Source organism: Pimephales promelas, chromosome 9 (assembly GCF_988280905.1).
Source record: "Pimephales promelas chromosome 9, fPimPro1.hap1.1, whole genome shotgun sequence".
Classification (NCBI taxonomy): domain Eukaryota; kingdom Metazoa; phylum Chordata; class Actinopteri; order Cypriniformes; family Leuciscidae; genus Pimephales; species Pimephales promelas.
Genome location: NC_142777.1, coordinates 29,266,369 through 29,288,656, shown reverse-complemented (window position 1 = coordinate 29,288,656; position 22,288 = coordinate 29,266,369). Strand labels below are relative to the sequence as shown.

The 22,288-nt window shown below is 35.9% G+C and overlaps 3 protein-coding genes across 3 annotated transcripts; 1 reads left to right on the top strand and 2 right to left on the bottom strand.

Annotated features, from left to right (window-relative positions):
* Positions 1–870: 870 nt before the first annotated feature.
* Positions 871–17,931, bottom strand: slc30a9 (solute carrier family 30 member 9). The gene is made up of 34 exons (XM_089135191.1): positions 17,794–17,931; positions 17,527–17,638; positions 17,352–17,402; positions 17,151–17,263; positions 16,926–17,003; positions 16,399–16,463; positions 15,736–15,804; positions 15,391–15,586; positions 15,070–15,208; positions 14,694–14,876; positions 14,488–14,609; positions 13,462–13,572; positions 13,227–13,325; positions 13,083–13,136; positions 12,713–12,980; positions 10,852–10,895; positions 9,997–10,147; positions 9,665–9,856; positions 9,284–9,331; positions 9,087–9,186; positions 8,900–8,992; positions 8,271–8,353; positions 8,112–8,170; positions 7,817–7,884; positions 6,706–6,808; positions 6,512–6,567; positions 6,288–6,423; positions 5,893–5,932; positions 5,730–5,801; positions 5,536–5,643; positions 4,003–4,168; positions 3,320–3,449; positions 2,996–3,109; positions 871–2,225 (listed from the first exon to the last, which is right to left on the bottom strand). Exons 1-34 carry the CDS (start codon positions 17,812–17,814, stop codon positions 2,181–2,183), a joined length of 3,489 nt encoding a protein of 1,162 aa, XP_088991317.1. The 5' UTR covers positions 17,815–17,931; the 3' UTR covers positions 871–2,180.
* Positions 17,932–21,498, top strand: grhpra (glyoxylate reductase/hydroxypyruvate reductase a). Its single transcript, XM_039648606.2, has 9 exons — positions 17,932–18,134; positions 18,354–18,484; positions 18,563–18,635; positions 18,733–18,849; positions 19,151–19,239; positions 19,585–19,686; positions 20,183–20,318; positions 20,409–20,539; positions 20,618–21,498. Exons 1-9 carry the CDS (start codon positions 18,052–18,054, stop codon positions 20,737–20,739), a joined length of 984 nt encoding a protein of 327 aa, XP_039504540.2. The 5' UTR covers positions 17,932–18,051; the 3' UTR covers positions 20,740–21,498.
* Positions 21,346–22,164, bottom strand: tomm5 (translocase of outer mitochondrial membrane 5 homolog (yeast)). The gene is made up of 2 exons (XM_039648609.2): positions 21,944–22,164; positions 21,346–21,644 (listed from the first exon to the last, which is right to left on the bottom strand). Exons 1-2 carry the CDS (start codon positions 22,062–22,064, stop codon positions 21,610–21,612), a joined length of 156 nt encoding a protein of 51 aa, XP_039504543.1. The 5' UTR covers positions 22,065–22,164; the 3' UTR covers positions 21,346–21,609.
* Positions 22,165–22,288: the final 124 nt, after the last annotated feature.

Here is a 22,288-nt window from a genome sequence, read left to right as displayed (position 1 = left end):
GCGCCATGTACGAAATCGCCACATTTCAAAAGAACCTCCGCAGAATCAGTGATTTATTTTGATATGATATATAAGCATGTCAACGACAATGTATATATTTTTTCTACGATTTGTCGAGTAAACATCCATTTGATCACAAGAAAAAAAAAACACTATACCTTCACAGACGTGATTTTACCCTCATCCGATGTTCAGCCGCAGTGTCTCTACCTTTTCTTCATGATCACCATCACAGATGCGCCGCACGTTTAACATGTCCATGGCTGTGTCTCGATGCCTTGTGTGCAGCTTCCTACATAGAAAGCAGTTTTGGAACCTGAGGGTGCAATCGAGACAAATGTTCACAGTGCTCTCGCAAATGTTGTCTAGGTAGGCTGCTCAATAAAAATTTGACACACAGCCTATGTACAACCTCTCTGCTGCTTAGATGCATCATGTACACTGCAAACTGAAAACAAGGTTGCCTATCTGATGCTACATTTGAGGTGTGGAAATCAGTATGGCTCCATTATTTTTAGAAACGGCTTTGTAATTGAAGGTTACAGTGCCAATGTTATTTCAATCAACATATAAGACAGGAATATTGATAAGTCTGCTGGCCAATGACGTGTTTTTGAAGAGAAATGTTAAATTACAGCCTACATAAAGAACAGATTTTTAATATATATATAAATATATATTTTAAAATGTAATTAATTCTGTGAAGGAAAATCCAAAACAAACAATTATTTGAAAACACTATGCATTTAATGTAATTTTGATCAATTAATTGCATCCTTTCTTAAGTGTTAAATCTTTTCATAAAAAGAAATCTTACCCCAAACTGGTGCACATTAGTGCAGATTCATAAAAAGGACAGCTATTCAGTGGTTTAATAAATTAACTGCAATTTATTAATCAATTTTCTTCAGTAGCTCCAAACAGCTCAAAGATCCAATCAAATCAAATAAACATATTTAAAAAATATATATAGTCTTACAGCCTTTTCCAAAAACAATTGTGAACTTTCTAACCTTGAAGGTGTTCATCCAACCTGCATTAGATGACTGTTCCCTAAGGGGAGCTGAGAAAGTTTCAAAGCTCTGATGTCTGATCACATTACAATGTTTAAAACCCCCAAGGTTAGACTTAACTACTTGAAATAACTACCACAAAATGTATTGTTTGCATGTGTAATGAAGGTATTTCAATGGGCTGAATGCTTCTTTTTCATATATTAAAACCATTGTATTTTCACAGTCAAGAATTATTTCGAATGGAAAAAAAATATGGCCCATAGTGTTCACAAACTAGGTGACAAATCAACAATGCACACCCAGAATGTATTTTAGTGGCTTTAAAAACATGGATCGGTCTTTGCTGATCTTCTACAATGGTTTTCTTCATTCATTCACACAGAAATAGAGCGTAAACAATGTCCCAAAAGCAGCATAAGGACATCAGTACTGTTAGCATAGGAAGGATGTGAAGATCAGAGCAGTCTTCATCAGGTGGGCTAAAGATCCCTATTTGGTTCTATAGTTCTGTCATTACTGATAAATATATCAATATAGTTTAGAATACACATTTGTTTTTAAATCTGTTATTAGTACAATTCAAATCGGAAATTACAAAATAATCTAAAGTTTTTTAAACTATTTAAACTGTTTTTTTCCTCTTCAGTAGATTAAAATGACTGTTTATCCTTTTTGTAACTTACTCGCATTCAACACATTATCTCTTTTCATTCAATGATAATGGCATTGCTTGAACATGCCATCATCTCTGGGAATCCAGAAAGCAATAGAGTAATAGAATAGACAATTTACCCTTTATGTGAACTATTTATAGAGATATCCTTTTCACCAATAGCTTGGTGTTATGCGAGATCTCTGTTGTTTATGCTGCTTCGTTAGCAAAGTGTAAAATGAAACAAGACAATGGTCCTTTTATAATCATGAACATGTTTTTAAGGTTTTGGTAGTACAAACTACCATCTAGACCTATTATCCAATGACTGGCCATGTCTCCATGTGTTGCTATTTTAACAAGCAACAAACCATGTACAGGTTAGTGCTTTGTTGATGTGGGATAGGTTTAACATAAGAGCTCAGCTGCTATTTGGGAGAGAACGGGACGGGAGGTTGCTTGAGATTAGATTGGTTCTCCTTCCACTTCATCCTGATCCCCATATCATGGCATTATAAAATCTCCAGATCCACATGCCGCACCTCAGGATTACGTTGCTGTTGAAGATACAGAGCAGGAGTCAGTCGAGGAAAAATAAAGACAAAAAAGTAATAACTTGTCCTAAAAGACATTCGATCCATCACATACACTACTTTCCAAAAGTCTGACGTCAGTAATATATATATATTTTTGAAAGAAATTAATACTTTTGTTCAGCAATGATCCATTAAATTAATCAAAAGTGACCGTAAAGACATTTATATAGTTACAAAAATGCTCCTTTTTTTTAACTAAATGTTGTTCTTTTGAACTTTTCTATTCTTCAAAGAATCCTATAAAAAGTATACATTGTGGTTTCCACTACAATATTAAGCTGTTTTCAGTTTTGATAACAATAAAGAAACTAGAATGATTTCTAAAGGATCATGCGACACTGAAGACTGGATTGATGATGCTGAAAATTCAAATTAAAGAATAATTAAAACAGTCATTGTTATGAACATAAACATAAATTGCAATAATATTTCCCAATATTACTGTTTTTTACTGTATTATTGAACAAAAAATACCGTATAAGTGACTTCTTTTAAAAACATTAAAAAAAAACTTTTGAATGGAAGTGTATGGTTTAGAAATACATCTCCTTTTTGTTAATTATAACAATATCCGAACAAATTATAAATGCATTCATAAGCAAAAAGAAAGATCACAAATTCCACATACATCCATTGAATTTATTCTGACAGCTAACCATACATCATGGTTGTCTAATGAGAGTTACAGAGATGGAGATACAGAGATTTTGAACAATAGTCTCATCAGATACCTTAAGTTCTTTCTCCAGACGGTCCACCTCTGCTCCTAAGGTGTCAATGATGTTCTCCCCGTGCTTCAGCATAAAGTTCTCCAGCTCCTCTGGTGTCTTCACCTGCTGAATTTCCTGCAGGCCAAAAACACACATTTCTAAGCACATATGATTGTACAATTGATTTGCAGAGGTCACAAAAATAGTTTAAGCAAAAAACTACCATCAATTGTTAAAACTGCTGTTACTGTAGCTTCTACGCAACCATAGATAGACCTCAAGCAAACACTACAGTCATGTCAGATGATCTGAATCAGATCAGAAGCCTTGTCTCTCAGCACGTACGTTCAGGATCTGTTCAATGTCTTGCTTCTCCAGGTATGAGCGCGTCACCACCCGCCCATCAAAGTCCACCTCTGCCTTGAAGCGCACTTTGCTCAGCCCCATATCTGTGGCTTTGACATCATGAATTGCCCTGGAGACAAAATGACCTGCAGTGAGGACATCAAATCTAATTCCATCAAAGCAAGAACGTACACTGATGTAAATCTGAACAAGCAAGCTTATATTTGAGAATGTCATGCTTGCCTGAATTTGAAAAGCATTTGAAGCAGGTTGCTTCTGCGTTAAAGTCCTTTTTTAATGGAATAATGCAGTGTTCATTCATTATAAATTATTTATTTTTTCCGAATATTTTTTTGTAATTCATGTTGTAATCTTTAATCAAAATAACTTGATTAAGCGAAACCCCTTTTCTTCTGACGACGTGTTTCCTGACACAAAAGCAGGACCTGTCACTCACATGACTTCATTAGCAAACCACAACCGATGGACAAAATCAAGTCCCGTCAATTTTTTTTCATGTTTGAAAAGCCGTTTCATGCAAATAAAGTCACAATGGTGAACAATAGACTATTGCATCTTCCATTTCATGCCGAATTAAAGTACTGTTATGATCTGTAAGATGGCAGCTTGTTTGCTGATTAAGCTTTTCTTCAGTAGACTGCAGGTACACACAGAGGACTGACCTGACAACAGGGTCGTTTTCCAATAACTCAGTGAGCTTCTGCACATGCTCAGCCTTGATGGAGCGGCCCAACAGAGCCTCAGTGTTAGTGTAAATGAGGAACGCAGACACTGTTCCTAACAAGGTGCCCACACCCAGAGAACCAAGACTGTCATAGTAGGGGCTACCTATGTAGAGGGAGAAAGAGAGAGAGAGGATCAATGCAGGTAATAATGAAACAGTGGCAATTATTGACATGAGCTGCATTGTCTGCAAGTCATGTACTATCCGTCTGAAAATAGAATGTGAGAGACAAGTATTTGTAAAACCCAAAGGTGCTGATGATATACTGTCAAAGTAATATAGAATCTACTATGAATAAGATATATTACCTCACAGACCATTGCATTATGGAACAGTTGGTATTTGTTTAAACATTTTTAAACTGTGTATAAGCTGCAATGGCACCAGCAGATTTTTACAATTATGAACTATAATGAATCTTAAGATAATCCATTTGGCTAGATGATAACATTGACACATTAACTGCCATTCTATCGTACGACTTTCTCAAAATTATGTATCATCAACAGCAAAGTAAATTCTTTAGTACGCAGAAGTACACTACCATTCAAAAGTTTGGGGTCAGTACGATTTCTTTTGTTTGTTTGAAAGAAACTGATACCAGAGCCCGTCTATTAGACATTCTCTGCTGATACTTTTACTCAGCAAGGACCAAAAGTGACAGTAATGTTACAAAATATTTTTTTTATATAAAATAAATGCTGGTCTTTTGAACTTTCTATTCATCCAAAAATTCTTGGGGATAGACAGTACAATGGTTTAATTTTCAAATGTTTTTTTGAGCATCCTGGCTGTAAAAAATTCAGCTTAGCATCACAGGAATGAATTACATTTATGACATTTCTGAATTTAACAGCATTTACTGTATTTTTGATCAAATAAATATTGATTCGACATTCATAAGACTCTTATGATCTCAAACCTTGAACTAATGTGAAATGGGATGCAAAATAGAGACCTCTAGTGGTAGAAACGAAAGTGCCATTTAAAAAAACTCTGCTATGTAAATAACACTGCTAGTTTCATGGTTGATTAAACTTCAATAACATACTGTAGTAAAGCACCAGATAATAAAATGAGCCAAACTTGCCATCAGGGCTGTTCTCAAGCATGAAAGGAAGTTTACTGAATAGAGTATTTTCCAGATCTTTACACACATTTCCCACAAAGCCATGACAACCACAGGGCAAGAGGAACCAGCTTCTGGGCAGCCGTAGATGTTGACTTTGTGAGAGTGCGAGTAGTGCGTATAGAGAGGTGGATTTACAAAGCTTAAAAAGAGCATCAACTGCTCTTACAAGGTTATAAAGCTCAATCCCATAGGCTTATTAAACTTGACCCTGTGGTCGAGACAATAGAAAAAGGGAAGAATGACAGTTGGCATGAAACAGGGAGGTCTGGTACAATGACGCTTACTTTCCTGAATTCAAAAGTCATGTATTATTAATACATGTATTGAGTTTATTTTTACCTGTAAGAGACGTGAGTCCCATACATCCAGCTGCCAGCATCACTCCGAGCACAGCGGCAGCGTCCTCCAAAAGGACCACGTTAGTGCTGGGGTCTCGACTTTGCATCACTGTTGTCCACAAACAAACAAAAACTATCAAAACTGATCATCTCCAAACTGTGTCAAAGCTATAATAGTCAACGAAAGGTACATACCGTACTCATAAAAGGACAAGCTTTGTTCACGTGCACTCTTCTTGATCTCATTAATGGCCACTAATAGTGTAGCTTTATGGGAAATCAGCAGATAGATGATATTAGTGACAGTCAAACCTTTATGAAAGCTAATAAAAACGTGACAGAAGACACCACATCTCACCTCCTTCAGACACCAGAGATCCTGCTAAAATACAGTATGCCTACAAAAGAAACAAAATATTTGACAAACAGCTATATACCCTACTGTTCAAGAGTTTGAGGTCAATAAGATTTTTTTAAATTGCATTTCAATTCAGCAAGGACACATTAAAATTGATCAATTAAAAACATTTATAATGTTGCAAAAGAGTTCAATTTAAATAAATGAATGTTGTTCTTTTTGACTTGCTATTCTCATCAAAGAAACCTAAAATTAATGTTTCAGGGTTTCCACAAAAATAATAGATAGTATATTAAAAGTAGATTTTTCCAAATAATAAAACATATATATTACTGATTTTACTGTTTTTGATCAAATAAATGCACATCTACAAGTTCTAACCGGACTCTACTAACCCAGAGCAGCGATTCAATTGGCTGAGGGTGCAGGAGTCCCATAATGCCGTGATACCAGGACAAGCCAGCCCCCATCATGAAGATGCCCACTCCACTGATGAGAGAGGCGATGTAACGCATGTTGGAGAAGCCGTACCTTTATAAAGAAAGGAATGTAGGCTTAGACATCAACAGTGGATATGGAGGTCAACATGGAGGCATCAGACTGCTTAAGTTATACATACGGATGGATGGCATCTGGGTTACGGACAGATTGACTGATGCCTATTGCAAGAAGAGCCTGTGAGAGATTTAAGAGTTAAAGGCATTCATTAAAAGAAGGAACATGTTTATATGTCTTTCATTTATTTTTAAATAATCCTTTGTAGCAATGTCATAGAGGTCCAAGGTGATAAGACAAACATGAATTCCACCTCACCTGATTGCAGGTATCCGCCAGCGAGTGGATGGCTTCAGAAAACATACTGGCAGAACCTGTATATACCCATGCCAACAGCTTGAAGAAAAAATTCAGTCCATTTCTGCAGATTACAAAAGTGAAATTAGACATTTAGATCTCCACTCAAAAGTTTATTCATGCAATAAACTGATCTAAAGTGACAAGACTTGTACATTATTACAAAAATGTTCTAATTCAAATAAACACTGATCTTTCAAACTTTCCATTCATCAAAGAATTGTGAAAATTTTGTCAGTTTCCACAAAAAAATATTAAGCAGAACAACTGTATTCAACATTGATAATAATAAATCATTCTTGAGTAGAAAATCAGCATTATAATGATTTCTGAAGGATCATGTGACCCTGATAGCACACGTACATGATGTGTGTGTTTACATCTGGAAGATATATTTTTTAGTGTTTGCTCATCTGCAATACGTCCATAGGACGTTTCCTGTCAGATGTCAAATATACGTTTAGAAGATGTCTTTAAGATGTAATGATTTATAATGAAAAAATGATTTGTAATGAATTGATCTTTAACAGACATCTTGCATACTAATGTGTGCTATCTGGGGAGTAATGATGTTGAAAATTATGTTATATCATCACAGGAATAAATTACAACTTAAAATATATTAAAGTCAAAAACAGTTCTTCACAATATTATTTTTTTCTGTATTTTTGATCCCAGTGTCACATCATCTTTCCTTTCAGTGAGACTTTTTACTAATTTGGGGGAATTGAGGATACTAATTGCTGCAGTAGATCAGAAATCATAAAAACATTAAATGACATTTTGAACGGTGGTGTACAGATTACAAAATTCACAGAAAACACTAAAATGGCTTCCACAAGCAACACATAATTTGTCTAGACACGTATCTGGTTGTTTGAAAGACAACACAGAGTGTGTTAAACATCATGTGAGAGCACATGCCATGTAATTCAATATTCTTAATCTAATCTAATATATATTGAGCATTGGATTGGCTTCTCCTTTCTTTTATGCATAGAACTCCTTCATTTTCTGGTTCTAGGTGGATGGCCCTGATATTGATGGTGGTGTAACACAAACTTAAGCTTACATGCATATAGCTACCATCACCACTTTTCCAGGCCCTTCAAGAAATGTTGCTCTCTTCCTAGACCGAGGCTAAAGGAGACACACAATATCAAAAACATAGTTAGCTGAAAGCACAATGTACACACATCATATTCACTGCTTGCCTTTGAGATTAAATAAGAGCAGCATGACCATACAAGACAAATATGAAAAGGACCAAGAAAGGGACAGAAGATTACGAATATCACGAATCATGAGGACAGGGGAAATAGTAACAAAACATAAAAAATTAGTGAGAGGTTTGACCTTATTCTTACCTTTGTGTTTCCCCAGAAGTCTTTGTATTCCTTCAACAACTGCTGATTTCTAAATGTGTCTTGAATGATAAACATAAGTACAAATGGTTATTAAGTCAACAGACGACATGAAAACAGCAGAATGCAAATCATGTAGTGAGAGATGAGAGAATGACATACTTTCTTGGTACTCTTTTTCCACTTCTTTCCTGAGATTCCTCTCTCGAGTGAGTGCCTCTTGACTTCCCCATACATCCAGCGCCCTAAAAGAGAAGACCAAAAATATGTGTATTGACCTCTCTACAAACGATTTTTAGATACTTACACCTGATGCCCAATACATACAAATTACCATTTAATTAATCATATAAAAAAGTTTGGGGTCAGTACGACAATTGATTGTTTTTACAGAAGTCTCTTATGCTCATCACGGATGCAATTATTTGATCAAAATACAGTAAAAACAGTAATATTGTGAAATCTATTTTTTTTTTTTCTATTTTACTATCTATATTAAAATGTAATTTATTCCTGTTATGGCAAAACTGAATTTTCAGCATCATTACTCCAGTCTTCAATGTCGCATGATCCTTCAAAAATCATTCTAATATGCTAATGTGGTGCTCAACATTAGCATCAACACTGAAAAACAGTTGTATTGCTGAATATTTTTGTGGAAACCGTGAAATGTATTTTTATTTGAAATAGAATCCCATAGTCTTTGCTGAATAAAAGTATGAATTACTTCAAAAAAAAAAATCTTACAGACCCCAAACTTTTGAATGGTAGTGTAAGATAGTTGTACAAACTTTGCCTCCACATCTGATCGCAGGAAGACAGTGAATGCTTCTGTGTCATCATGGGGACTACGACGGCGGATTTTCCTAAGCTGCTCAAGGTCACTTTGAACACACACAAAAAAGCATAGACTCCCATGTAAACATGGTGGAAGGACAGCAAACTGCAACCTACAAAATTTCCACTTGATAAAGGTACCTGGGTTTGAGGCAGAACTCGTTCATAGCTCTAACCGCAGTGATGAAATTATTCTGGGTGTATTTGATGCCATATTCCCTTTTTTTCAGGACAGCCCGTACTAAAAACACAAGAAACATAGAGTGATAGTTAAAATAAATAGAATAATGATATACTTTCTTATTGGATTTTCTGAGAGTAAAACAATACATAACTACCTTTCACTTGAATGCTCTCCGCTTTCGTCAGACCTTGAGGTTTGGAATCTCAAATGTAAAAAAAATATTATATTATTATATTATGTTATATTAAATCATAATTTCCACACATATATTATATTCCCTTACCAGAGCTAACTTTAGCACCTAAAAAGGGCAAAGACAATACCAGTATAAATTAGCAGAGGTCCAAAAAAAAAAAAAAAATATATATATATATTAAATTTTTTTTTTTTACAAAAACATTATTTACATGTAATCAAAGTGCATTAAAACGTAAGAAAACAAATATTCTATAAATATAAATTAGCTAATTTTAGACACCATTCAAATGCCTTTGAAGAAACATTAGATGATGCGGAATCACTATCAGTTTATTACCAGCTATTTTTGAAGAGGGCTGTGCAGCTTGTGCTTTCTCAGTGGGTTTTGGCTCTACAGGGCCTGCTGGAGATCCGTCTTTACCACCGCTTGATGTGGAACAGTTCTGGACCTGTGTCCATGTTAAGGAAGTGACTCTGGAATCGGGAAAGCTAAACCAGAGTTTGTGCACCCGTCCTCCAGTTTGCCAACCTATTGAGAATCACAGTTGTGTAATCAGAATCATCTAAACTCTAGTCTAGGATTATTGCATCTAATCGAAACCAATGTTGAATGAGAAGATATGAAACCAAGAATGAAAAAATAAACACAAGTCACAACACTTTACTTACCAAAACATGGCTTAGCTATTTTGAAGGGTCTCTGAGACAGAGGAGCTCGTTGTTGCAGATAGACCCGGCAGAGGACTTTCCATGGTCTATGGGCCAGGCAGGGGAACATCCTGTCTGTGGCAAATCCTGAAGATGCACACACTGAATCCTGCTGGACATTTACATTATATGATGTTAGTAAATTAATGGCCCTGAATGCATGTACAACAAAATAAAGAATATCAATGGTTAAAAAAGGACTGTGCACTGGTCTTAAAACATTAGATTAAGCCAATTAGAGCAACATGATCATCATGTGTACAACCACATGACATTTGTCAGATCTCTATGAACAAAATGCAACACATCACTGGATATTAAAATAACTTGCTGAAATGAATCAATGAATCTATCTATCGACACTAAATCAGCTAATTAGCTAAATGTGACAGAGGGATCCAAGAGAACAGTTACATAAATACCTTTTCAATTCAGTAAAAGTCGAAGTTAGGGCGATATTTAAACCCAGTTCTGACAGTATAAACACTAACATGCTTAATTAGATCAGCATAAGCTTAGAATTATCCCCCAATGATATCAGTAAATTACCCGGCTAGATATCCCCCGTCCGTGAGTCAAGCAGCAGATGTCTAAACCTGCGACTACTTTAATATCTATCAGATTAGTGAAGACTGCCGTTCAGTAAACAACACACACTGCTAACTGAATCTGACTGCAGCCGGTGTCAGTTAGCCCAGAGCCATATAGAGATAGCCTAGCCTGACAGCTACAGCTTAGCAAGATGCTACAGTAGTATTTACATATATGTTACACACAGAAGCGGATATAAATTACACTTCGTTAAGCATGCTTTACCTTTATAAAGCTCAGTCCATTATGTGTTTGTGGTGTTCGGTTAACTCAACACAGTCCATAACGAAAAGCAACAGTACAACACTGACTGAATTCAGTGAAGACGGAGAGCTCGCGAGATCCTGAGTGATTGGACGAGAGAGCGTTATTTCCACTGTGTCTGCAGACTAGCAGAACGGTCTACTAGTGGAGGAGCTCATTGCTTGAGCATGGCTGTCAAGAAATTCAAACCCATTTTATATTTTTATGGTTTCAAAATTGGTAACGTTCTATTCAAATATTAAGCAGCACAACTATTTCAAACAATAATAACTGAGTATCAAATCATATTAGAAGGATTTCTGAAGGATCATGCGACACTGAGGACTGGAGTTATGGCTGATGACGATTCAGCTTTGCATCACAAAAAATAAACTATATTTTTATAGTATATTCAAACAGAAGAACAATATTTTTTAAAATATTTTACGATACAACCGTTTTTTCCCCTGTATTTTTTATTAAATAAATGCAGATTTGATGAGCATAAGACTTATTTTAAAAACAATAAAAATAGCAATGTTTCCAAACTTTTGATAGTTTGGGATGGTAGAATTTTTATTTGTAATGTTTTTAAAATAATTTTCTTATGCTCACGCTAAAATTAAGTTGACAATTGACTTGACAATTCCATAGATTTTTTCTTCAATGGGCTCTATGCACGGCGTTATTTCCGGTGAAGCATTAGGGATGCTCGATAACTTCCGCCGATCATAGAGTCCAATGCAATACCGAGAATTTATATTGAATTTTATACTCCATGGTTATACTAATGAAACGTTAGTCACAAAAACAGATAAAACAGACACCCCTCGTTGTGTTTATGCTTCTTTTTAAAATTATATTAAATAAACATAACTATATATAAAATTACATCTAAACGTATGTACGTTTCGTTTCAAAGACGGGAGGACAGTAAATATTGAAGACTCTGCCATAATCCCGTTTTCTCCGGTTTTCCTCCGCTTTAATCTACACAACCGGAAATGGACGAGCATCCTTACGTCAAATGCGGAACTTATGCGTGCATATAGCCCATTGCATGAAGTCACATTAATTTACTTAACAAGTAACAGGTTCTCACTTTTTTTTAAAGTTAAGTCAACTTTTACAGTGTATATATGAAGAATTCAGATGCAAAAGCCTCTAAATGCCATTTGAAATTTTCTTCTTTAATGATGATTTTTATCAAACTTGTATATTTAAGTTCAGTAATTTCACTTAAATATCAATTAATATGTAATTATAATTGCCATTTAAGTGAAATTACTGAACTTAAATATACAAGCTTGATAAAAATGATCATTCTAGAAGAAAATTTCAAATGGCACTTAGAGGCTTTTGCATCTGAACTCTTTATATATATATATATATATATATATATATATATATATATATATATATATATATATATATATATATATATATATATATATACAATCCTAGATTTACTAAGTTTAACATAAAATTAACAAGCATTTAGGATATATTTGTTAAAAACAGTTGACGCGTTTAATGTAGCCTAAAAATTAACAAATAAAATACAATTAAATTACAAATTACAACAAACACTTGTATCTTAAACATAGTGGTATAGAATATACAAAGTTTTTAAAATTCTTTCAACATGTTTTCGAAGATGTGAACAAAGCAACTGTTTTTTTGTCAGTCCCAATCAGAAAAGTTTTCAAGCTCTTGAAGCCACTGCTTCTCCACCTTTACAAATGGAGATAACAAAACAATTAGGATATGCACAGTATACACATCTTTTGTGATTGAGTTCTGGGCTAACTATCAGATTGAATAAGCATCATGCAGTATTTACAATAATTATCCACCTGTTCATTATTTAGTTTAGCCAGGCTCAGCGCTGAGGGTATGTCTGTGATCATTCCAGTTAGCTGACTTTGTGGATGCTGTATAGAGGACAGGGGACTTCTCTGGATGTTTTCTGCTTCAAAGACACTGTTCACGAAGGCGTCTGAATTCTCAGAGAACGGCTCTGAGCATTCCCTCTTGTTAGGGATAAAGCTGAAGGACTCATGGTCACAGTAAACCCTCTTAGAAGGCAGTTCTGATGGATTTTCAAATGCAGAAGAAAAAAAATAAAATAAAATGAATCAACCAAATATCATCTCGACCAACTCTATTAATTATTTCTGTGGTGCTATTAAACTCATGAATGAAAACATACCTTCCTCCCAGCTGTCAAGACCACTTTGTTCAGGGCCAACAGCCGCCACCACTTTCTGATGAGTTTAAAATCACAAACATTCATAAAGGCGGCAAAGTCAAGAATGCAGAAATGAAATAGTTTAAAACAAGGTTTGCAAAAGCACCATTCCATTGTTACACATGCGCTTTTCAGCAAAGAGCCCCTCCACAATGCTTTGAAGCGACTGTTGTAGAGATACACGTAGCTCGCAGGAGCTCTTGACCTAAAACAAACCCAGTTCAAAACATTTTAAACAACTTTAACAAACAATAAAGCACTGTTCTTGAGAATAAGAAGTGAAATGACACATAAAATAGGGTGTTTTGGGAACCGGTATAAGCTATTGTCATATATTATACCCGCATGCTATCAAAACAGGCTCTTCGAAACTCTTCACTGCTGCTGCTGGCAATTATACTGTTCACTGAGCTCAGGACAATGGATTTGGCAGAATCCAACTTCTGCCTGGCCTGAAGTACACACAGAAATATGTATGGATCAGTCGTGTTTAAAAAAAAAAAAATCACAATTTTGTCACAATTTTTTCAACAAGTGTCACAATTTTTCCATGTATAACACTATTCAAAAGTTTACAGTCAGTGAGATTTTATTATGTTTTTGAAAGTCTCTTATACTCACCAAGGCTGCATGCTTTTGAAGAAAAACACAGTAAAAACTGTAATATTGTGAAAAATGATTACAATTTAAAAAATGTTTCCTGGTTTAATATATTTTAAAATGTAATTTATTCCTGTGATGGCAAAGCTGAATTTTCAGGAGTGATTACAATAGTCTTCACTTCACTCACTTTCAGAAAATATTCCAATATACTGTTTTGGTGATCACATTTCTTGTTAATATCAATGTTGAAAACAGTTGTGCTGCTTATTATTTTGTGAAAACCGTGATATTTTTTTTTTTTCAATTTGATCAACATTTCAGCCTTTATATGAAACAGAAATAATGTTGTAACATTATAAACGTCTTTCAAAATCGCACCAATTATGGAATTTTGGAAATTATCTTTCATGTAGCGTGTAACAGATCTAAGTGAACACGCACATCCTGCGCATTTTTTATATATGAAAGTTCACTGTAAAAAAATTATTCGACTTCATGCAGCTCTGTGCAGACCGATCGGTGCCTGACTTGAAGCAGTGCATGCCGGTTAGAAATATTGTCTGACTTGATGCAGCGCTGACTCCACATGACTGTGACGTATGCTATCAAAGTACCGCGAGAGCGATTCGAGAGTAGCCGGAGAACTCAGCCAGCGCAGCTTCTCAAGAGCGGCTGCATCAGTTCTTTCGAAAAATATATATTTAAATTACTGACCTAAACTTTTGAACTGTAGTGTACGTAAACTCCATGCAGACAAATCTTACTGTGCGTCTCCGCTGGAATCCTTTCAGCGTTTTTTTCATGGTAGACTGTAGAGTCGCCCTCACTTGATCTCTGTTGTACCAAAGAACTGCATCCAATTCTCCTTCGAAAACCTCCTCACTGACTGACATATTTAAAAGCAGAACCTCAGCAGAAAATATTAAAACCTTAAGATGTCTGCATGACTGGCCAAGCAAATGAAACACACTTATAAAGTCAGTGATCTGGGAGTGGAAGGGGTCAGTGTACTGAGTGAAAATGAAGACAGTCAGAGTCTGTTCTACAGCACCGCTCAATTCTGGCTCAATGTTCTGCTTTATAGCATTACTACATCTTGTTTCCTCACTGCAGTCAGTTTCAACAGAGAATTCGACATCAGAACACAAACAGCCTATAAAAGGGAAAAGCCAGAATTAAATATAATATACACATGTTGGATAGCCATCTGAACAAATTTAGCCTCAAAGCCAATGGTGATTTGTAGCACAGTGCCCTTTATGCTTTGCAGCAAGGCTGCCATCCATAAAATTACAGCGTAGTGATCAAATTGGCTCTCAGTTTCCCCATTTAACCCTGTCATTTACCCTGGATGTTTTGTGCTTCCATGCAACAGACTTTAGAAAGGCCGAGATCTGCCCAGGAGAGTGAAGCAGCCAAACTCTGGAGGAAACTCATCTGTGTCTGTTGCATTAGAGGCATCCCACATGGACTGTACACTAGCATGTGTGATGAATGTTAAGGAAAATATCTATTTTGTTCATTAATATGAATAATGCATCAGAATCACAATATTTTTTTTTTTTTACCAAAAAAGACCAAGCATATTTGTAAGGCAAGCAGCCTAAAATGATATGCATGCTCTTAAATAACAGTAACGATTATTATGTGACCATCACAAAGGATATCCGTATGCATGAGAGCTGAGTGGGCCAGTTGGAATACTGCACCATACAGGGTGCAAGTGTTGCCATGGTAACCATGCGCAGTTCTCCACACAGTCCAGCCTCTATTATGTCAGAAGGGAGCACACAACTCAGTGTGTCTCCTAATACTGGGTGCATTTGTGGACAGGATGGAAAACACCGCACAGAGAATGGACTCCTTCATAATAAAATTACAGAAGCAAAGTGTGAAGAGAAAAAATGCAAGTAAAGACAGATTTTCAAGGTGTTAAAACAGAATAGCCAATCAGGTGTGTTGATTCTGCTTGAAACCAAGTTGTTCTGTTCAATACAAATTTCACAACTGACTGTCCGTATGCGGCAGCGTCCATTTGAATGCTGTGATCCATCACTGAAACTTTACTTCCTTTCTGTCCACTATAAAAAAACAAAACAAATAAAGATTATTATAAAAAAAATAATAATAATGAGAAGGTTTATATGAGTAGACCTGTAGGACATCAATGAGTAAAAGCAACAAAAACATAAAAATAAGCTATTATTTTATTAGCTTTATTATTATTATTTGGGGTCTGTAAAATTTGATTGGTTTTGAAAAGTCTCTTATTTGGCTGGATCACAATGACAGCTAACAGTAATATTGTGTAAAAGTTAAAAGAACCATTTCTACAATATATATTTTAAAATGTAATTTATTTATATGATGGCAAAGCTGATTTTTCAGCATCATTACTCAAATGATCAGTGTCAAATGAAATCATTCTAATAAGCTGATTTGATGCTCAAGAAACATTTATTATCATTATCAATGTTGAAGATGCTTGTGCTGCTTAATATTTCTGTGGAAATCATTATACATTTTAAAGGATTTTAAGAGAATAGAAAGTCCCAAAGAATAGCATTTAGAAACATGAAAAATTTAACGGATCCAATTGCTTTATAAAGGTAAATAAATAATAATCTTAAAGTCTTACTGATCCCAAACTTTTGAATGGAAGTGAAAATATTTACTCAGTTAACCTGAACGTTTGCTTGTGTGTTGTTGAATCTGTCCTAATCTCAAAGTTGATTTCCACCTAAAACATAAAAAAATATTAATAGTTTTACTCATTATTAATATTAATTAAAAATTCTAAATTTATAAAACATAATTAATCTTAAAGAATTAGTTCAGCATTTGTGATTAAAAAGTATGTATATTTTTTTAGAAAACGACCAATCTTTTCGCTAGATATCGAGCCCTTTGCTACACCGTAACCACAGTTTGGACCTACAAACAGTTGATAACCATTGAAGTCCACTCTATGGAGAAAAATCCTGGAATGTTTTCCTCAAAAACCTTCATTTCTTTTCGACTGAAGAAAGCAAGACAATAACTTCTTGGATGCGTTGGGGTTACCAGGGAATTATCAGGCAATTTTAATTCTGAAGTGAACTAATCCTTTAATGGTGAATGTTTTGGATTATTTCAATATTTGTAGGAAATGAATGATCAAACTTGAAATAAGCATGTATCAAATAAACACCACTGGTCTCACCTGTGCATGAACAAGACTGAGTCTGTGCAGACATTTTTGGATATTTGACTGCTCTTCCTCCACTGACTGACTAGAAGCCTTTCCAAGATAAATCAAATTACATATAATTTGTGACTACCAGTATACATGAAAAAAGTCAACACCGTAATACTGTAAGAATTAAAGCCAAATTTATTTTACCAAATACAAATTTACTGATGGATTATTCAGTAAGGAAGCACTTACTTGAAAAGAATAGGTGAAAAACAAAGGGCCAAAATTATCAGAGAACCTCTGAAGCTCTTCTTGATGAACACACTCACAAGGTGGGACCTGTAAAGAAAGTCTTTCCACAGCCTCTAAAAAGGGAAAACAGAAGAACCAGCGTGAATCTGAACCTATTCACAAGTACAATATCAGTGTATAGGCCTAATACACACTTAGTACCCTTCAAAGCAGAAGTAGAAACTTTGCTACACCAAGCTCCAGCAGCAGATACTGTGAAAGACAACGATTGCCACGATGAATAAAACATTAATACAATTTATAAAATGAATTCATCAAGCTTACAACATGAAATTTGTTTAATAAGTCAAAATGACTTTAGTTTGTTCGCTTTTACCGGTTAAAATGGCCGCAGATTCACCGAGCGCCCTCGTGACAACCATCAAACCTCCTGTCCGTTTACACTCACCACACTCCCGATGAACTAAAGTCAACAAACACCTCAAAACCTGCAGAAAATTAAAATTAAACAAGCCCAACACATAGCCACAAAACATACACGGCGAAACGAAACGTAGCCTAGCTACCCCCTATGAGAAAAATAAATGTCCAGCAATACAAACACAACTTTTTTAACATTAAAAAGACAAAACGTTAAATGTACCTGTCGCAATTTACAGTACATTTTCAAACCCTATCAAACTATCATCCGAATGAAAGTCCCTCAGAGAAGCACGTTGCGTTGTCCATCCGCTCCACTAGATAGCGCTAAAGCCTGCTGAACTAGACTCTAGCTCACTGTCACGTTAGTGCTCCCCACCTTTGTAAATATAAGGGAAGTCTGTCCTGGATTTCTGTTGTTACCAGTTTCGAAGTGAATTATATCCGATTATTCCATCCGTTTAACCTTTAATTGTGCAGGATGAGCGCACAGCAGATTCTGAAAGTGTTCGTCACGAGACGCATTCCCCAGGAGGGCATGAAAATACTCCAAAAATCCGGCCTGTACGAAACTTTATATTCTCTAGTAGTAGTATGCATGCATGCAATATATGCAAATTTTGTATGTGTTAAATATCTCAGATGCTCTCTATGGAGGATGTAGTGTACTGTCTCGTCAAAACAACGTGTTCATTGGCAGCATGTGAACCTCAATGATCTTTGAAGGCAGTTACAAGAGTTTTAACGTAAAGTTACGCCAGTGTTGTTCCCCTCTATGTGCAGGTGTAATTTGTCAGTGTGGGACTCTGATGAGCCTGTGCCCCGGGCAGAACTTCTGAAGGGGGTGGCAGGTGCTCACGGGATTCTCTGTTTACTCTCAGACAAAATTGATACTGAGGTCTTGGATGCTGCTGGTAAGGCAAACCTAGAACAACTGTAGGTGAAGATACTGATTAGGTAATATCGATAACACACATATTAAATATGCTCAGGTCCCAACTTGAAAGTGATCAGCACATTCTCTGTTGGATTTGACCACCTTGCTATAGATGAGATAAAGAAACGGTGAGTTTGTGACAGGATGACACAGTGGATCAATTATGATTGATCAGTAAGAATGGTCATACAATTTTAACGCAAATACTCTCTTTCTTCATTCCAGAGGTATAAGAGTAGGCTACACTCCTGATGTTTTGACGGATGCTACTGCTGAGCTAACAGTGGCTCTGCTTTTGACCACTGCCCGACGTCTTCCCGAGGGTGTAGAAGAAGTGAAAAAGTAAGTCAGACACATAAACAAAGTGTTTTTCTCCGTGATTTCATGTGAGTGACAGGTTGTCCCGTCGTCGTGCCAGCCCAGTTAACAAGTCTTTAGAGAAAAGATGCAAGAGGGATGGGGAAGTTATTTAGAATAAAGATTATGAGGGCACATAAATATGAATAAATAAATAAAATAATTACTATGGTGACTTTATTCCAAAATCTTGGAATTTAAAGCAGTCAGTAATAATTTATTACCTATATCTAATTTTTCTATTATTTTATTAATTAAATATTCATATTTTCCCAATCTCTCTCAGTGGCGGCTGGAGTACATGGAAGCCTCTGTGGCTGTGTGGTTATGGTCTTTCGGGCAGTACTGTCGGGGTGATTGGATTGGGCCGCATAGGTACGGCAGGAAGGATGCATTTTTTTCCTCCCTTCAGTACCATAAATAAACTACAAATGCATCTGCTCTGATTCATACACCATCTGTTGTTTTCCTTCAGTGACAAATTCAATGGCATTTATAGTGCAAACAAGTCACTTAACATGGGTAACCTCGTCACCATATGTAGTGTAATCTCTCGTAATTGAAGACATCGCCCTATTTATATTGTTAAAACGATGAAGGTGAAAACTTTAGACCAGTTGTATCTGCCAATATCATTATAGGGAGAAATACATTTTCACAAATGAAAAGCATTCTGTCTATTGGACCTGACAGATTTTCTTTTTAATCTGTGATTTGTAGGTTTGGCCATTGCAAGACGACTTAAGCCGTTTGGTGTGAAGAGACTGCTGTACACTGGCAGACAGCCCAAACCTCAGGCCCAAGAGGTTGATGGGGAATATGGTAGGAAAAGAAATTGCTTCATATTTGCAGATTAGCTCAAAAGGGAAATATGAATAATTAATCATAACTTCGTATAATTCATTATAAATAGTTGTGTCAGTTAATAGAATTAACTTAAAGGCAGGGTAGGCAGGTTTTTTCTAAAACATGTTTCCCCAAATTTGTTTAAACTCTTTTTATATTTAAATACATATTTAAAATGTAAGTACTCTGAAAAGGAGAGTATAAAAAATCGAGTGTCTGTAGTCCTCTCAGGGCTGCAATAAACACAGCTACTTATTCCATTCGGAACGAATAAAATGATTGGCTGCCGCTACAGGAGCTGCCCATATGTGCGCACTGCTTGTGACAAAATGGCCTCCAGGTGCGGACGTCGACCTTCATTGGCCAGCAGTGTGGACGAGACATCTAGCCTTTATTAAGAATATCAATGATTTAGAAGGAATCTGAAGATTGTATCATGGCCTCTCGGCTCATCTTCCCCTCTCTCTTGCAGTGCCATTAGACAATCTGGTGAGCGAGAGTGATTTTGTGGTGGTGTCCTGTTCTTTGACTCCTGACACTCAGGGCCTTTGTGACAAAACCTTCTTCAGCAAGATGAAGAAAACTTCAATCTTTATCAATACCAGCAGGTATACCTCACTAGTGAAAACAGCACAAGTGGAACTTGTTTGATTCATTATTGCTATAACCTGAAAACTACTGTATCCTCCCTTCTCTAGAGGGGCAGTTGTGAATCAAGAGGACTTGTTTGAAGCCCTCAGCAGTGGTCAGATTGCAGCAGCCGGGCTTGACGTCACAACCCCTGAACCTCTGCCCACTGGACACCCACTTCTAACTCTTAAAAACTGTGGTGAGCTTTAAATCTCAGTAAGTCATATTGAAGAAAAATAAAAACATGGTCTCACTTGGTTTGTATTCTGTTTTGCAGTGGTCCTCCCTCACATCGGAAGCGCTACGTACTCCACACGTGACGTCATGAGTGAACTCACTGCAAACAACTTGCTGGCAGGCTTGACAGACTCTGAAATGCCCAGTGAACTGAAAATGTAGTGTTCTTGCTTGTGCCTTGTACTAACAGGAAAAAAAGCCAGTACTGTGACATCTAACCATTAAATGCACTACATGAACGTTAATGAAATTAAAGTGGATAAAACACGTTAGAATTATTTCACCTGGATAATTTCTATTATTACTGGAATAACATGCTTTGATACGTTTATCTTGCCCATTTGTTCTACTATGGTAGTTCACATTTGAAGTCATTCAACTCAAATGGCATTTATACCCTCCAAATTGTTGATTAAATACATTGAATTAATTTTATGGCTTTTATTTATGCAACAATAATAGATTTATCGAAACTCCTGTATTTGGCATCTCATGGAGAAGCACATTTCAAGTAGCTGAGTCACGTTTTCTAAACATCAGGAATTAAATACAATGTGAATGACATAGTTATTAAATAATTTTATTTTTAAAATGAAATCATTTGTAATGCATGTTCAGTTTTTTACACTTCTGTTATATAACACTTCCACTACGAGTGTAAGAATTAATCTAAATGTACCACAGGAATTTTTTTTTTTTATATTGAAGCAAATCATATAAATCTTAGCTCTATGATCCAAGTTCAAATTGCAACTCTGTCAAAGCGAATAACTGATGAACAATTTATTGCTTAGACCTTAGTGAACATGCCAACATTCTGGTAGACATCTCTTGTTTGCAATTGAGATTGGATGAGAACAAATTTAAGTACATTCAATTGCAACTAATAAAAAAAGAAAAAGAAAATAAAAAGAACATTAAGTTACAATGTCTCATCATTAAACTGTAACTTCCGTTGTAAGTGACTGTGCAGCATCGTCCAGGTCCTGCATGCTCATCTGTACAGGGAATGTTTCTGTCCATGGTTAAGTTTCATATGCTGTCAAGCTTCTTCAAAACATACGGTGCTGAAAAACAATAAGCCACTTATTAACATAAACCGTTTGATCGACATGGATAGACGTGGCTCTACTTGCTTCAGAGTTAAATCAGTTCTTACTGTACACACTGCCTATAATATACTTCAAAGGTGACCTCTATCATATCCATAGTGACCACATATAACGTTAATTGATAGATCATCAATCAAAACGTCTCAAACAGTGCCTCGGGAAACTCAGCAAAAAGAAACAAACATGATTTCAGTTTTTACGAACACACGTGCATAATCTAACCAAATACGTGCAAGAACCGCATTGATACTCACTGATTCGCAGAAGCGCAACATAAATCAGAAAGTTGCGAACAGACGAGATGACATCCTCGCGCATTTTCTTCTTCATCTCTTCCGGGTCCATCTTCGGCCCAAGTCCCTCGATTTTAAACATGTTAAAGCTGGAATAAAATATTATTTGTGACTCAAATGATAGCTCCGAGCCACATTCAATCCAAGAGGCATGCGAAAAAGGGAAATACGTCACATCGGATCTGCTGCTAGGACCCTCGCTGTTAGCCCACGACGTTGTGCCTGATAGTAAATTGGGTATTGTCACAATCAATACATGATTAAGAATAATCCGTTCCTTTTATTATAACATGTTATAGTACTTCA

What these genes read in the sequence shown, in the direction of transcription:
- slc30a9 (XM_089135191.1), bottom strand. Translation starts at nt 17,814, where the DNA reads ATGTACTGTAAATTGCGACAG. An exon ending in TGTACTGTAAATTGCGACAG is followed by an intron (nt 17,639 to 17,793) that starts GTACATTTAACG and finishes AATTTTCTGCAG; the next exon opens with GTTTTGAGGTGTTTGTTGAC. An exon ending in CCAGATCACTGACTTTATAA is followed by an intron (nt 14,610 to 14,693) that starts GTGTGTTTCATT and finishes TAAATATGTCAG; the next exon opens with TCAGTGAGGAGGTTTTCGAA.
- grhpra (XM_039648606.2), top strand. Translation starts at nt 18,052, where the DNA reads ATGAGCGCACAGCAGATTCTGAAAGTGTTCGTCACGAGACGCATTCCC. An exon ending in AGAGGTTGATGGGGAATATG is followed by an intron (nt 19,687 to 20,182) that starts GTAGGAAAAGAA and finishes TCTCTCTTGCAG; the next exon opens with TGCCATTAGACAATCTGGTG. An exon ending in TCTAACTCTTAAAAACTGTG is followed by an intron (nt 20,540 to 20,617) that starts GTGAGCTTTAAA and finishes TCTGTTTTGCAG; the next exon opens with TGGTCCTCCCTCACATCGGA.
- tomm5 (XM_039648609.2), bottom strand. Translation starts at nt 22,064, where the DNA reads ATGTTTAAAATCGAGGGACTTGGGCCGAAGATGGACCCGGAAGAGATG. An exon ending in TGTTGCGCTTCTGCGAATCA is followed by an intron (nt 21,645 to 21,943) that starts GTGAGTATCAAT and finishes ATTGTTTTTCAG; the next exon opens with CACCGTATGTTTTGAAGAAG.